General features: G+C 38.9%; 1 protein-coding gene across 2 annotated transcripts in view; it reads left to right on the top strand.

Moving 5' to 3' along the window:
- The first annotated feature begins 2134 nt into the window (after positions 1–2134).
- Positions 2135–15291, top strand: part of tmem131l (transmembrane 131 like) — a 40229-nt gene continuing 27072 nt past the window's right edge. Inside the window, exons 1-3 of one of the 2 annotated variants that reach the window (XM_017461070.2) lie at positions 2135–2316; positions 3976–4046; positions 7668–7711. In XM_017461070.2, the coding sequence (XP_017316559.1) occupies positions 2208–2316; positions 3976–4046; positions 7668–7711 (224 nt within the window). In that variant the 5' untranslated portion in view covers positions 2135–2207. Of the gene's footprint in view, positions 2317–3969; positions 4047–7667; positions 7712–7848; positions 8510–15291 lie in introns of those variants that run through there. The other variant, XM_047152252.2, reaches the window with a different exon arrangement.

The raw sequence follows: 15291 nt of genomic DNA, 5'->3' as shown, positions 1-15291 counted from the left end.
AAAAAAAATGCTACGTTAAAGACATTTTTTTTACATTCCAGAAGGACTAAAAATAGTATGCTTGTGCGTTAGAAAGTTGTAACAGGCAACCCAGAATTGCGGCGAAATTGACTAGTTCAGGTTGCCAGGTTGGAGAAAAAACCTGCGTTTAGTCGTACTGTCACCCTTTTTAATAGGACAATGACTGTCTAGTTTTGCACATTTTATCCGTTTATAGTTACATTTAATGTTGTGGAACTTACTTTATAGCAGCTGTAAACAGTCGTTCCCTCACCAGCGTCTCTTTCGTTCTGTTTCTTGAAGTTAATAGGACTACAAACAAACAAAAAAACAAAAAACAAACATGGAGCATGTCATTCATATTACAGAGGAAGTAGAAACCACAAACTGACACCGGAGACTCCTTCCATAAATGTTAATTAAATGTCTAAAAGGGTCAAATATTGGGTAAAAGTTGAACATTTTCAGTATAAAGTTCAATATTTATGTTACAGTAGTCTATGCTAGACTATTTTAGGCGTAGTTTATATAAATGTTATTCTGCACATTTAATTACACCTCTTTAAATCAGAGTTTAAACAACTAGCACAAATTTAAATAAATCCCAGATTAACAAATCCTGGATTAGCTCTAATCTAATCCTTGGTGCAACCCACCCAAAGTTTACAGTCAAATAAAAAAAAATTAAGGTTTAAATGCAATTCAGATTATTTCAAAACAATGTTTAAAGTTTAAACTGGATTAAGAAATAAATTTTGATTAAAGTTTAAATTAGAAGAGCTGTCCTTTGGGGAATATTCAGTATATTAAACTGTTTACGTTACTGCAGTATATCCTAGCCTATTATCCTCATTTGCTAAATTATTCTAATCATTTATCCTGTTTTAATCAGAGTTTACCGTTTTCATTAATGCCTCAATCAATCAACAAATTAAAAAGTTAAACAAAAATGTAAACAAATCCCAGATTAACAGTCCTGGATTAGCTCTAATCTAATCGGACCTAATCCTTATTGGCCTACATTTTGTGTAAAACTAAAACTAGAATTAAATTATAGCCTAAATGCAACCCAGATTATTTAAAAAAAAAAAAAAAAAAAGTGGTTTAAAGTTTCATACAACTGGATTAATCAATAACGTGTGATTAAATCTTGATTAAAATTAAAGTTAAATGTGCATAATTTTTTTGTGGCATAATGTCTATCAGTTATTTACACTACCTTCGCCTGTGCAACCTATTTCAATCATACGCTAAATGCTATTCTACACGTTTTCGTTTATGTTATAAAGGTTTAAAGGTGCAATGAATGCTTGGTACAATACAAATGGAAAGAAATCCTGGAACAAATCCAAGATAAGCGCTAATCTAATTCGGATCTAATCTGATACGGACCTGAAGCTCTAGGATTAAATGCAATCCAGATTATTTTAAAGCGAGGTTTAAAGTTTAATAGAACAACACGCATCAATACATTTTTGATTTAATCCTGGATAAAGTTGAAGTCAAAGTGTCTTGCAGCTCCTTTTCAGTATACAATTTATACATTTATATACATTTAGTAACTATTTACCTTACTGGAGCATATCCTAGTTTATCTGTGTGATATGCTAAATGCTATTCTACACATTTTTTAACATCTCTTAAGGTTAAAGAACTCAGAGTTTGTTGTTTAAAAAAAAAAAAAAAAAAAAAAAAATTCCCAGATTAACAAATCCCGGATTAGAGCGAACTCATTGTTATCTCATCCGTTTTTTCTTTGTGCAAAAAAAAAAAAAAGTCTACATTTTAAATGTTAAACTAAAACTACGAGTAAATTATGGCTTAAGTGTAATTTATATTGTTTCGAAAGAAAGTTTAAAGTTTAACAGAGCAGGATTAATACATATATTAAGATTTAAATCCTGGTTAAAGTTTAAATTCAATGTAAGGTGCTGCACTCTTTCAGTGTAATAATACATAAACCTGGTTTTAGCCTCATGCTAAATGTATTCTAGATGTTATTTATTTACCTCAGGTTAAAACCTTAAGGTCCTGCAACATTTGGTATATGAAGTGATCATGTTTTTTTATATTTTATTTTTACTGTTTTATCATCCATCTGGCAACCTTGGGAGGAAAAAAGAGAGAGAGAAAGAGCGAGCGCGAGAGAACGCGAAGCCGTGTGAGAAACAGTGTTAGCCGATGCTAGCGCTGTTAGCTTAGTTAGCATGGCGGCGCAGAGGGAGTCCCAACACGGAGCGTCGGGAATTAACGTCCTGCTCGGAGTTTTACACATCTTATTGCCGTTTTTACAGCGTGGAGATGCTCAGCTAACAGGTCCGCAGACATTTTAAATACAATACGCGTTGTTATTTCTTCTTCTTTTAATCAACACAGTGTCGGAAGGGAGAGAGAGAGAGAAAAATAAAGAGCTCCATCTGACAAGCAGCCAAAGGCGCTTCTCTTCTCCTCTTCTCCTCGGTTTGCAGCACACGCTTTTATTTTCTAAACATATTGCACAGAATGTGTGTTTTTTGTAAATGCGGGATGTCTGTTCAGGTCTGCTTGATGTTTTGTGTGTGTTTATTTTTTGGGCTTGTTTTAACAGCAGCGAAGCTCCTTTTTTGGCTCCATTTCCTGTGTCATTAGGCAACAAAAAGCTCAAACGTCAGAAAAAAAAAACTTCACTGCGCTTATAACGTGCAGGATTTAACTTCGATTTAACCCCTTTTTATGCCCCGTAAATGCCGAGTAATTTCTACATCTCGGTGTGTGATTTGTCAACACGATGTCTGTTCGGGATATTGTGATTTAAGTGTGCTTTGTTTTTAATGTATTTTAATATTAAACACGCTTTTGGCAGCTGAACGGGACCTATTGGAAAATAGTGAGAACTGCAGAGTCACATCAGTGTGTGTGTGTGTGGGTGGGTGTATGTATGTGTGTGTGTGTGTGTGTGTGTGTGTGAGTGTTTATTGATCATAAATGCTATTCTAATGATCATTTAGAAATAAGCATGCATTGTTTGCACTGTTTATCTTCACTATATAATGCTCATAATGCTCCATTGCCAAATAGTGAGACTCAGCAAAGATGAGTGTGTGTTGGAGATAGAGTGGGTGTGTGAGAGAGAGTGTGAGTGTGTGTGTGTGTGTTTATTAATCATAAATACTATTTTAATAATCATTTAGAAATAAGCATGCATTGTTTGCACTGTTTTTCTTCCCTATATAATGCTCATAATGCTCCATTGCCAAATAATGAGACTCCTAGCCGAGTGTGTGAAGAGAGAGAGACAGAGAGTGTTTATTGATCATAAATGCTATTTTAATGATCCTTTAGAAAGAAGCATGCATTGTTTGCACTGTTTTTCTTCCCCATATAAAGCTCCATTGCCAAATAATCAGATTTAGCAAAGATGAGTGTGTGTTGAAGAGAGAGAGAGAGGAAGAGAGTGTGTGTGTGAATGTTTATTGATCATAAATGCTATTCTAATGATCATTTAGAAATAAGCATGCATTGTTTGCACTGTTTTTCTTCCCTATATAATGCTCATAATGCTCCATCGCAAAATAGTGAGACTCAGCAAAGACGAGTGTGTTTGAGAGAGAAAGAGTGTGTGTGTGAGTGTTTATTGATCATAAGTGCCATTTTAATGATCATTTAGAAATAAGCATGCTTTGTTTGTACTGTTTTTCTTCCCTATATAAAGCTCCATTGGCAAATAGTGAGACTCTGCAAAGATGTGTGTGTGTTGAACAGAGAAAGTGTGTGTGTGTGTGTGTGTGTGTGTGTGTGTGTGTGTGTGTGTGTGTAATGAGCATATGTTTGTTTTGCAGCCATGGGATGCTTTTGCAGAGAGCTTTGTGCTGTATATTGTCCTCCCAATGACTTGGTGTTAACTTTTATTATTTTATTATTATTATTATTATTATTGTTGTTGTTGTTATTATTATTAATGATAATATGATTATTTTCTCTCATTTAAACCCCAAGCTCTGAGTCACATGTCCAGCGTTGTGGAAGTCTGGCAAGCCGAAGATGCAGATTTCCTATTTCCATCGCAGGTTTGTCAAGCGCACACACACTTAGACATGTATTTTATTTATTTTGTGTAAACAATATGAGTATGTCTATCAAGTAGGGTGTGTAGGAAGATGTTTATTCTGTCAGGTTGAGTGTTTGACAGACCTGATCGACAGCATGTTTTATGGATAAAGGTAGAACAGCTCCTATTTTAAGAGCAGAACATCAGTTGCCTTGGTAGTGCTTCAATAAACAGAGAAACCTTCTGAACTATAATGCATTTTGACAGCTTGTCGATCAAAAAAGGCCACACCCCCTTCCAGGTTGACATCATGGCACATATCTCAAGTTTGACATCAACCCTAAGCCACTTGTTGTCCCCACCCCAACGTTCTCTAATTTTGTCTTGCCTCAAACATTATCAAACGTTGTTGTTGTTGTTGTTGTTGTTACCCTGATATGTACAGAGTAAAACCCTCGGGTTTTGCTGTTCTAGGAAACTAATCAATGACGATATGGTGTGATGAAGCTGAAGTCAGTTGATTTCCTCTAACAGTGTGACTGAAGTGATTTTATTCCTCATATACTACAGCAGTTTCCTTTAATCGTTATGTTTCCTGTTTCTTTTGAGTTTAAGACAAAAAAACAGTCATGTCTCTGAGAAACTGAAGTTTGTCCTGTTTCTGAAAACATAGTCACAGCTTCGGTTTTGACTGTTCGAAAGCACTGAAACTGGAGACTCCTTCCTCAAACGTTAAATAAAACATCTCCCAGAAGATGTCGGCGGTTATACTGTACGCGTTCCTTACTCCGATGACGTGTAGCCGCGACCGGAGAGTCGATGACGAATTAGAACGGGCGCGTTAATAGAAACCTTGCGGGAAATGAATCGATACGTCCGGACCGATCAGATTTGAGAACTCAGCCGTAGTGGGGTATGAGGTAACGTGTCACATCGCGTGATTGAATATTTTAGAGTTGGTTTGTTTTGATTGTAAGCGCAGCGCGAATGCGGAAATGTCAAACGCAGATGATCTTCAACTCAACACCTAAACCAGTTCATGCGGAAGGTGTTGTAAAGGGGTTGTTTGTTTATTTTAAAAACGGCGTTAGCGCTGAGCTACTGTCGTGAAACTTGAAAAGTACGTTCATCCATTGGCTCTTCGTTTGTTTCTCGGCGAAAGCCGCCACTCTCCGTGCTATTCGCGAAGGGTGCTTGGACCCCGCATTTGCGAGATCACCTGCGTTAAAAACCATCAACACCGATATTAAATCAAATGCAACGAGTCCTCTAATCAGTCCTTAAATGAAATAAAATGCGCTTTTTTCCGATGTGCGTTTTAGGGTTGCGTGATGTATCCTTTTGTAGTTTGCCTTATTTGGTAAAAGGATGAAATATAATATGCAGATGAACCTGTTCTTTAATTGCCAACTTCCTCTCAGCTTCGCCGTTGTCATGTCCGTGCCGCCTTGATGAAATTCTCTGGAACTCGTTACGAGCTTAAATTACAGAAAAGTATAATACACAACTGAGCCCTTTGACCCATATTCGAGTTAAAGTTGATTTTATTCTGTATTGTAGCTGATCACAGACTAGCGCTATAGCAAACGTATCGCGATACTGTAAAACCTTTATGCAAGTATTTATCACAACTCTCGAAAAGATTTCTACGATACGCAGTGTGTGTGGCGATATTTAGATTTGGTGACACATTTAAAAAAAAAAAAAAAGGGTTGATGATATTTGTTAGCGGTAGAACCATTGATCGGTTTTACCGATCGTTTATCCACACCGTTTTCTCGGTCGCGTCTAGAAAGTCCCTCTGTCGTTATACGGTATGAGAGTGGCCTCTAGAGGCGAAATAAAAAACTTTCGCTGACCAATTTTGTCGTGTTATTTGAAGTGTTTTTGAATCGAAAAAACGAAGATTTTTTTGTGTTATTTCTGGAGCGTTACTTTTTGGTTCAGTCTGGATGTATATCTCTAATTTACTTGAATATTAATAATAGTTATTATAGTAAATATTAATATTTATATATTTATTGCATTTAAAAAGTACGGTACATTTTCACGGTACAGTCAGTACTGTTAATTTTTCTAGTAAAATACTTACATTCATTTGAGAGAAACAAAAAAAATTACTAAAAGGTGAGGGGGAAAAAAAACATCTGTGAAATCTATCTATCTATTTATTTATTTATTTATTACAATTTTAAAACTCACGTACAACATTTTTGCACGAGATCAGCTGATTGCAGTCAGTTTGTAATTATTTCCTGAATAAAAAAAATAAATAAAACTATCTCGGAGACGTGTGACATAATTGATCAAGATATCGGTCTATATTATGTGGTCGTTTCACCCAGCCCTTGTCCTGAGATGATTATCGAGATGGTGATGTAATGTGATTTTGATGCAATGAGCATTGACACGTGTGAGCGAACAGTTGTTTCTGACAGGAGGTGTGTGTCGTGTGTTGGAAGTCTTTCAGGCTGACGTTGTTGTTGTTGTTTATAAAGAATGTGATGTTTGGATTGCTGCTTTAATTTGCTGTGTGGTTTTGGTGAGGTGTGATGGAAATTTCCCTTTTTAACTTTACTGTCGCTTGTGGAGTCTTTTTTTGTTTGTTTGTTTTTTTTGTTTTGTTTTTTTGTAGTTTTTCCAGTTGAACTTGAAGGCATCGTTTTGTGACGAAGCGCCGTGTTGTGTTTTATCTTGAAGAAAATGTTTCTCGCACTGCAATGCGGACTATTTAGATTGTAAATTTTGTTGCCTGTCTGTTGCCCAGAATAGATTTGTTTGTTTCTTTGGCAAGATTTTAAAACTAACCCCCCCCCCCCCCACACACACACACACACACACACACACACACACGCACACGCACTTTTATTTATTTATATATTGAATTATCAACTGATTATTAAAAGATTTTGAATATATTAATAATGAATATAAGTTCATATTTTGAGGTATTGGCAAATTTGGAATGGCACCAGTTTATTATTTTTTTTTTAATATACATCCATTTATTTATTTGTTTTTGTTTATTTATAAAATTTCATAAATAGCTTTTTAAAATTATTATTTTAAATACCTGTCATATTTTTTGCACTCTGTCAGTTGCGTTTTCAAATTAAATCGTATTTCATAGGAACCATAAAAACATTATTATCGTAAAATCTTATCTAACTTTTTATTTTCAAGAGGAATCCAGAAACTTGTTAAGCGTGTGTGTGTGTGTGTGTGTGTGTGTGTGTGTGTAGCCCTGGAACACTTGCACTGAACAAAATGGAGATTATGTTCCACTTTTGTGACGCCTTTTTGCAATTAAAAAAAAAATGCAAAAGAAAAAAATACAAATTAATAACCTACTATTGTTGACACGTGGTGTACCTCTGTCGTATCTGAGTGATGAAGAGGAACTGATTACGTGGGGGGGGGGGGTGAAAGAAGTGTTTTAAAGTCACTGTAAAGGAGAAGTAACACATTTCCATCCTGTCTCCACTTAATTAACTTGACACTAACGTAGCTCCCTCACTTAGGCTTACGCCCGCTTACGATTGCATTATAACAGAGTGATGAAAGCTTTCAGTTCCCCCTCCTGCACCTGAACTACTTCACCTTCACTTGTGTGAATAACGTGTGTGTTTGTTTCTTGTAGGCAGCGGAAGAGCGGAGTCCCGAGAATCTCCCTCAGGAGGACAGGTGAGTGTGTCACAATACACACACACACACACACACACACATATGAAACGCTTACATCACACACAGTGTACACAGTCACTTCATTACACTTTATTAAGTCTTTATATCACGATAATCACTCTGTGTAATATTTAAAGTGTCACTCAGAATGTTGGGACACGTCCGGACGGAGATAAACCAGGACGTTGAGGAACAAGGGAGCGTTGGAGTGCACAAACAAGACAGGCGATTTAACTTTCCACGGCTTAGAATCACGAAAGACGTGTTCCGCGATACGAAAGAGACGAAGGAAGAGCGGAGAAAAGGGTCGGAGGCAGACGGGAGAACGAGGTGGGGAAGAGGGGGGTGGAAAGCGGAGATATCGGGAGGGACGAGAGGAAGAAGGAAGACACGACGAGGAGGGAAGGAAAGCGAAGAGGCCGGGGTTTGAAGGAGAGAAGATGAGACGGGAGGAGAAGAGGAGGAGGGGGAAAGGAGAGCAGTAAGGAGACGCCAGGAGAATAAAATGGGGGAGCGAGAAGGAAAAAAAGGGAAGATGAAAGATGAGAAGAGGGAAGGAAGGAAGGAAGAACAGAGAGGAGAGGTGGAGACAAAAAAGATGATGATGATGCGAAAAACAGACAAGAAACAGGAGAGGCAGGACAAAAAGAAAAGAATGGAGGAGAGAAGAAAAGATGGGAGGAGAAGTGAATGTGTGGCTGAAATGCACACCATGAGTTTTACTACTGAGAGAGAGCCGCGGAAACAGTCGAGTGCAGGTGAAGTCTATGGGGGAAAAACAAGTTTGGCGGTTTACAGGTGTGTGTTCTCTCAGAGGAACGAGGAAACACTGACTCTGTGTGTGTGTGTGTGTGTGTGTGTGTGTGTGTGTGTGTGTGTGTGTGAGAGAGAGAGATTAAAAGATACCAAGCTCTGATCTGCAGAACAGTTACAGGCTTTTTCCATTTGTGTGTGTGTGTTTTGCAGAGTGTCATGGGTTTGTGCATTTTATAATGCTCTGCGTGTGTGCGTGTGTGTGTGTAGGTGAAGCTAGTTTGTTAATATTAGCGTTCTTCGAGACCCTGTGTGCGGAGTATAAATATTCATGAGCTCGTTAATATTCACGAATGTTGATTGCTTATTGAGGTTTATTTCAAATGATTTCTAATTCCTGTTGTTTTGTTTGTTTGTATCATCACTAGTAACTAAGCGACCTTGAATTGACATTAATATTTATTAATTGGTTAAGTGTGGTACGGTTTGGGTGAGTTTCTTCAGCCTGTGACCAACTGGGTGTTTATGAATATTCACCGATCCTGGCATAAAGGGATGGAGATATTTACAGGCCTTTTGAGTAGTTTTGAGGTTTAATCAACATTAACGCGCGAGTTAATCTACACAGAGCGTTTAATGGTTTGTGATTAAATAAACGCTTCTTCAGTGTTTATTAGACGGTAATAAATAAACGAGATGTGTGTCATTTCTTGCTATTTTTTTTTTCTGTTTATATTACTCATAGTCTTGGCATGCTTGAATTTGATCTCTGTGTGTGTGTGTGTGTGTGTGTGTGTGTGTGTGTGTGTGTGTGTGTGTTAGACATTTCTTTGTCACTGCAGAAAAATGTTGAACACTGTGTATATCCCTGCACCGAGATACACTCCTGCCTAAAATGGGAATGCATGCCCTGTGTCTGTGCTAGTTGTTTTGAGACACGCCCCATTCACTAAACACTCAAGATAAAGGTATTTGTTGGTCCACTGCGGGCGTGTCTCAAATCACACGGCCTGTTCACTATACACTCAATGTAAACGTCGTTGTTGGTACACCGTGCGCGTGGCTCAAACCGCACGCCCTGTTCACTATACACTCAACGTAAACCCAAACTGATTCACTTCATAGGTCTCATAAATACCGTTGTTGGTCCACTATGGCTGTGTCTCAAATCGCACATCTTGTTCACTGTTAATGCCACATAAACACCATTATCTGTGGGCGTATCTCAAACCACACAACCTATTCACTATATATGCCACATAAACATTCTGCAGTCCATTGTGAGCGTGTCCCAAAGCACACACTGTATTAACTATATAGGTCATGTGATCTACTGTGGGCGTGTCCCAAAATCACACACCATGTTCCTAGCATAACCCGTTACGTAAATGATGTTATTTGTGGGTGTGTCCAAAACCACACAACCACCTCTACATTACGTGTCTCAGTGCATTATGGGTAAATTGTGCGGGTCAGTAAGGTGTTGTGGGGCATTGTGGGAGTGTTTACGTGCACTGGATCTTCTCCATTGTGTTACTTTGTACTCATGTCTGAAGATTCCCAAAATAGTTCAGTACGTAGTGAACAATGTGTGGTTCGAGACAGAAAGGTTACCGGGTGCACGTGTCACTTAGTGTGCTGCTGTGTGTGTGTGTGAGAGGGTATAAGTACCTGCGTGCGTGTGTGTGTGTGTGTGTGTGTGTGTGTGTGCGTGTGGGGTGGGGGGGGGGGGGGGGGTTACTTTTGTGCAGTTTACTGAAACCAAAAGAGTTGTTGGTTTCACTTTTGTCACTCTCTCCATTTCCTCTGTAGACATCCACACACACACACACACTGCTGCTATCACTGTGTGTTTGTGTGTGTGTGTGTGTGTAAGTGAGTGAGTGTTTGAGGCTGATTAGTCTCTCACATGAAGCAGCTTGGTTTTAAAACACATCCACATTTGCACACCTACATATGCATATACACACTCTTACACATTTATAGATACACACATACACACTTATACATAGTTACACACACGCAGGTTCAGAACGGTCCCTGGGTTTTATCGCTCGCCCACGCACTCGTATATCTGATACATGAAATGGCAGCACAAAGCAGGGCCTTGCACATGCGCACGCACACACACACACGTACTGGTTTTAAACATACATGTACACACACAGTCACATTCAGGTTCAGCACAGTCCCTGTTTTTAACTCACGCCTACACACACTTTAAACTGACATAAAAATGGCAGCACAAAGCCTAGCTTTACACACACACACACCACCATCACACACTCATATGTACACACATGCATACAATCCCACATACACACACTTGCACACAGTCACACACGTTCAGGTTCTGCACTGTCCCCTGGTTTCAGCTCGTGCTTACACCTGCCTTACTGTAAACGTTTACAGGGAATCAGATTTATTGCACACAGAGTGGTGGAGCTGTCTTAGCTAAAGCCCTGCCCCCATATCTCTCTCTCACTCTCTTTTACACACACACACACACACACACACACACACACACACACAGATAGAGTGAGTGGTGTGCTTGTGCAGGCTTCACTCTGGGAATTCACTGCTTTTAATATGCACATTAAAGGCTGCGTCAGCAACAGAAATCTTACAGCTGAGATTCGGAGCAATGAACGTGCACATTCAGTACAGTGAGGCGCACACACACTCTTCACACAGCTGTGTGTGAGTCATACACGTGCACACACACACACATTCTGATCCTTTTTAGGCACCCGAGTGCAGTTTAAATGCCTGTTTCTTCCCAAATGCATTAAAGCATCATGAAACACTAAACTATATTTTCTGAGTTTTTACCAGAGGTTTTCGTGACGCGCGTCGTAAAAGACGACGTCGGCGTCGGTTGATTTTAATTCTAGGAGAAAACTGGTTAATTTTCAGCCTTTTCCCGCTATTTTCGTCTTTAAAATCCACGTCGGGTCACTACCTGTGACGTGGCGGTGTACTAAAGTACTTCGATGACGCGTCACGATCTCAGAATTATTCACGAGACTGCGCGTTCTTTTCCTATGAGGAGACACGGTCTCTTAAATATTCATGACGGCACGTGGTGCTTTTCCAGTTTGGGTGTATAATAGTGTCAAATGTCCTCAAGGCAAAATGGCATGTTGAATTACTTAAATTGAATAATAACAATACTCGAATTTTCCTGCCCAGACAAAAACAAAAAACAACTCCACCGCAGTATCAGCGCTTGAATTAGTTTCCTCTGCAATTCATCGTATTTGTATATTTTGATTTGAAAACAAAATTCCAGCGCTCAAAATTCGATGCGCACATACTCACCTTCCTAAAATACAGTTCCAGAAATATTCAGTTGTTAAAATACCAGCTTCGTTATTCGTCAGGTAATATTTCAACACGTTATTTTTCAACCTCACAAATTCAGGTCTTAAAATTCAAGTCTTCGCATCCGGGTCTCACAGGAAGAGCAACGGATTGCCGATACGTTTGTGACGTGTTACCCTGGGCCGGCCCCGAACTCTGGTGGTTGTGTGAGTAGTGGTGGGATTGTGCAGACGAGCCTCGAGAATATGAACCTAGCGGACCGGCATAAAGTTGGCTTGACGTTGGACGTTCGATATTCGCAAATTAAGGGACCGTCTCTAAAGTTACATACGGCATTGGTATACGTGTTTCTAACTTCAGTAGCGTTTGAAGGGTACGACTTGGTTATTAAACCAACTGTAAAGTGTTCATCTAGATGTCCGCTATAACACATACCTTAGAGTTCTGAATTCTAAGTTTTGGAGTTCTGAATTTCAGAAGGGTTCAAAAAAACGTATAAGGTTGTTATTTGTTTTATATAGAGTTCAGAATTCTACAGGTCCCTGGGATTTTATAGGTGGAGTTATAATGTTCTGCAGACTGGGAACTTTGAGTTTATTATTTCAAAGGTTTTCTGAGTTCTGTAGACATTTAAAGTTATTGTTTTCAAGTTTAGAGTTGTAAATTCTGAAGTTCCAGTGCTTTATAAAGTTTGGCTTGTAAAGGTCTGTAGACTTGTAAAGTCGTTGTTTTTTTTTTCTTCGAGAGTTTTGAAGATTTCTGAAGTTATCGTTCTAGAGTTTAAAATGTTAGGTTCTAAAGTTATGATGCTTTAAAAAGTTGTGAAGTTCTATAGATTTTAGTTCTAAAGTATGGTTTTTTTTTTGTTTTTTTTTACTTTCAAAGGAGTTCCCGAGTTCTTAAGAGATTTATCTTTTTTTTTTATAGGTTTTATACAAACGATAGAGGAGACTTGTTTGAGTTTCGAGTTCTAAATTCTCAAATGCTGATGATTTGTAAAAGAAGTTGCCAAGTTTTATACATCGACTTTGAGTTTATTTTTCTTCAGTTCTGAAATATGCGATTTCTTAATTTCAAATATTCAGTTTTTTTTTTTTTTTTAAATCCTTTTTTAGTTTTATTCTAGTGTAATTTCTAAAGGTTTGTCAAGTTGTAATGTTCTGTAAACTTTATAACTTTGAGGTCTGTAGAGTTCTTTGTGTTGGTTGAAAGGAGGTGACTTGCTGGGTGTGTTCGTGTGTGAGATACACGAAGGTCAGATGCTGCACCCACTCCTTACCTCACTTGTGATCATTCAAATTGGCTTTGACTTTCAAATTACAGTCATTGTTTTTAGCCTTTTGTGGTTGGAAAATGTGTTGCCTGCTTTTCCCTGCGTCCACAAAAACTACTCGCTTATTTCACTTGTAGTTTGTGCAACTGCTCTTTTTCTTTGAAGATCTCATATGAGATGGTAGTAGCCAAAGTGTATAAACTTACAACTACTGTAAAGTCTTGTATACGCATGACCGTTAAATTTGGCTTTTTGAATGCCGAGTGTGGCCGCAAGGATGCCAACGTTTACCGTTTACTCGTAGAATTCATATGAACTTTTCTGCTTTTGTCAGCTAAAGAAGTGACCAGACCAAATGTGAATAAAATTCACCCAAAGCTAATTCACTGAAGGGGAAAGGGCGCGTAATGTGAAAGATGTGTGTTTGCTTCTTGTAGCAGTTACTCTCACTTTATGTTGACATTATCTAGTTGAAATTTGATCATGAATTCATGAGTCTCCATGATTTTGTGTTCATTTGTGCAGAATCCTAAAGGGGCTGGTGGGTCACATGTAATCATGTTAAAAGATTGCTGTAGATCGCAGAGGATGTCGCTGCATTGAAGCTAGATCTGTGATTGAGGTCAACTCAAATAATAGAAAGAAATTCCCAACTCACGATGTGTTCTCAGATTTATTTGATATAATTTCTTCCTCTATCGGTAATGTGAAAGTGTATTCAGATATGCCGCTTGTTTTGTTTGCGAAAGCCGGAACACATTGTCAGTCGTTCTCGTCTTAATTACGCCCGACTTCTGCTGACCTTTGAGTTTTCATGTCGCATATTGCCTGCAAAGATGTGTGTGTGTGTGTCTGTGTGTGTATTGTGTGATGTAACCCACAGGCTGTCTGCACGCCTCGTATAAGCCATCGGGTTTACTAACTAACTGGTGTATAATAAACTCCGTGCACAATCCAAGCTGTGGGGTTGTGGTTTCACTACGCGGACTGCGCTAGACCCGGTTTCATAAACGTAGTTATAAGCGATATTGTAAAATAATAACACATTGTTCCACTGTTTCAAAATGAACTCTATTCGAACGCTTCCTGTAACCCATTCGTTTACCGTAACAGGGGGTTTCGTTATGTGTGTTGCTCTCCTCCTTAGGTTAGCCTTTGGTCTACAGGAAATGATGTTGCACAGAGGAAGTGGAAGATGTTCTGATGGTTTCTCAAGGGAACACTGTGTGAAATTCTCTCCGCAGCATTAATAGCAGTAGTCAGTGTGTGTGTGTGTGTGTCGTCAGTGTGTGTGTGTGTGTGTGTGTGTGTGTGTGTGTATGTGTATGTATATATATAATATATATATATATATATATATATATATATATATATATATATATATATATGTATGTATATGTATGTATGTATGTATGTATGTATATGTAAATATGTCACGATGTGGTCCTGGTGCATCCTGGGAGATTAAAATCCCATGAATTTTGCAGAAAGTTTTTGAAGAAGCACCATTTAAGTGTGTGCGTGCGCACACGTGCGCACACGTGTGCACGCTGCATGGCGTAACCTGTTTTGAGGAATTTGGGTGTAGGCGGTGCGCGTGTGTGTGTGTGTGTGTGTGTGTGTTATTTCTCTGTCATTTTAAATGGTCAGGGCGTTCAAACTTTCACACCTCCTGTTCAGCTATGTTCTCTTATGCCTCTCTATTCAGTGTCAAGCATGCAAATAGAAGCAGCACATACGTATACACACACACACACACACACACCCACGCATGTGCACACACTTACTGTTTCCTCGGTGCGCAGCCACATCTCAACTTCTGAAATATTCCACATTATCTATTTTGCTCTCTGATAGCCATCAGACACACATGTTATCGCTTCTGCATTAGACCGCCTGCCTGCCCGGTTGCGCATTTATTAGCGTATTTACAGTCGACCTGCTACTCTAGCAGTTACGCGAAAGCTGCCGCTAACATGCGCTGGGAGAACCAGCATTATCGCAGACCATCGAAGGTTTCGCTAAATGAATTGAACGTCGCCGTGTATTGACTTCCTCTTCGCGAGGATGGACGGACAGACAGAACTGTAGACAAAACGGTACGATGTTGAATCGCTGCAACGCTCACGGGACAAAATATAGACTATATGGCACCAGTAGGGGGTCTTTTTTCCAGTTATAATCAGTTAGCGTTAATTTCTCGTATCTGTCAACAAGCAGTACCCTTAGC

The sequence above is a fragment of the Ictalurus punctatus genome, chromosome 29, assembly GCF_001660625.3.
Source record: "Ictalurus punctatus breed USDA103 chromosome 29, Coco_2.0, whole genome shotgun sequence".
NCBI classification, from domain to species: Eukaryota; Metazoa; Chordata; class Actinopteri; order Siluriformes; family Ictaluridae; genus Ictalurus; species Ictalurus punctatus.
This window is presented reverse-complemented; position numbering and strand designations above follow the sequence as displayed.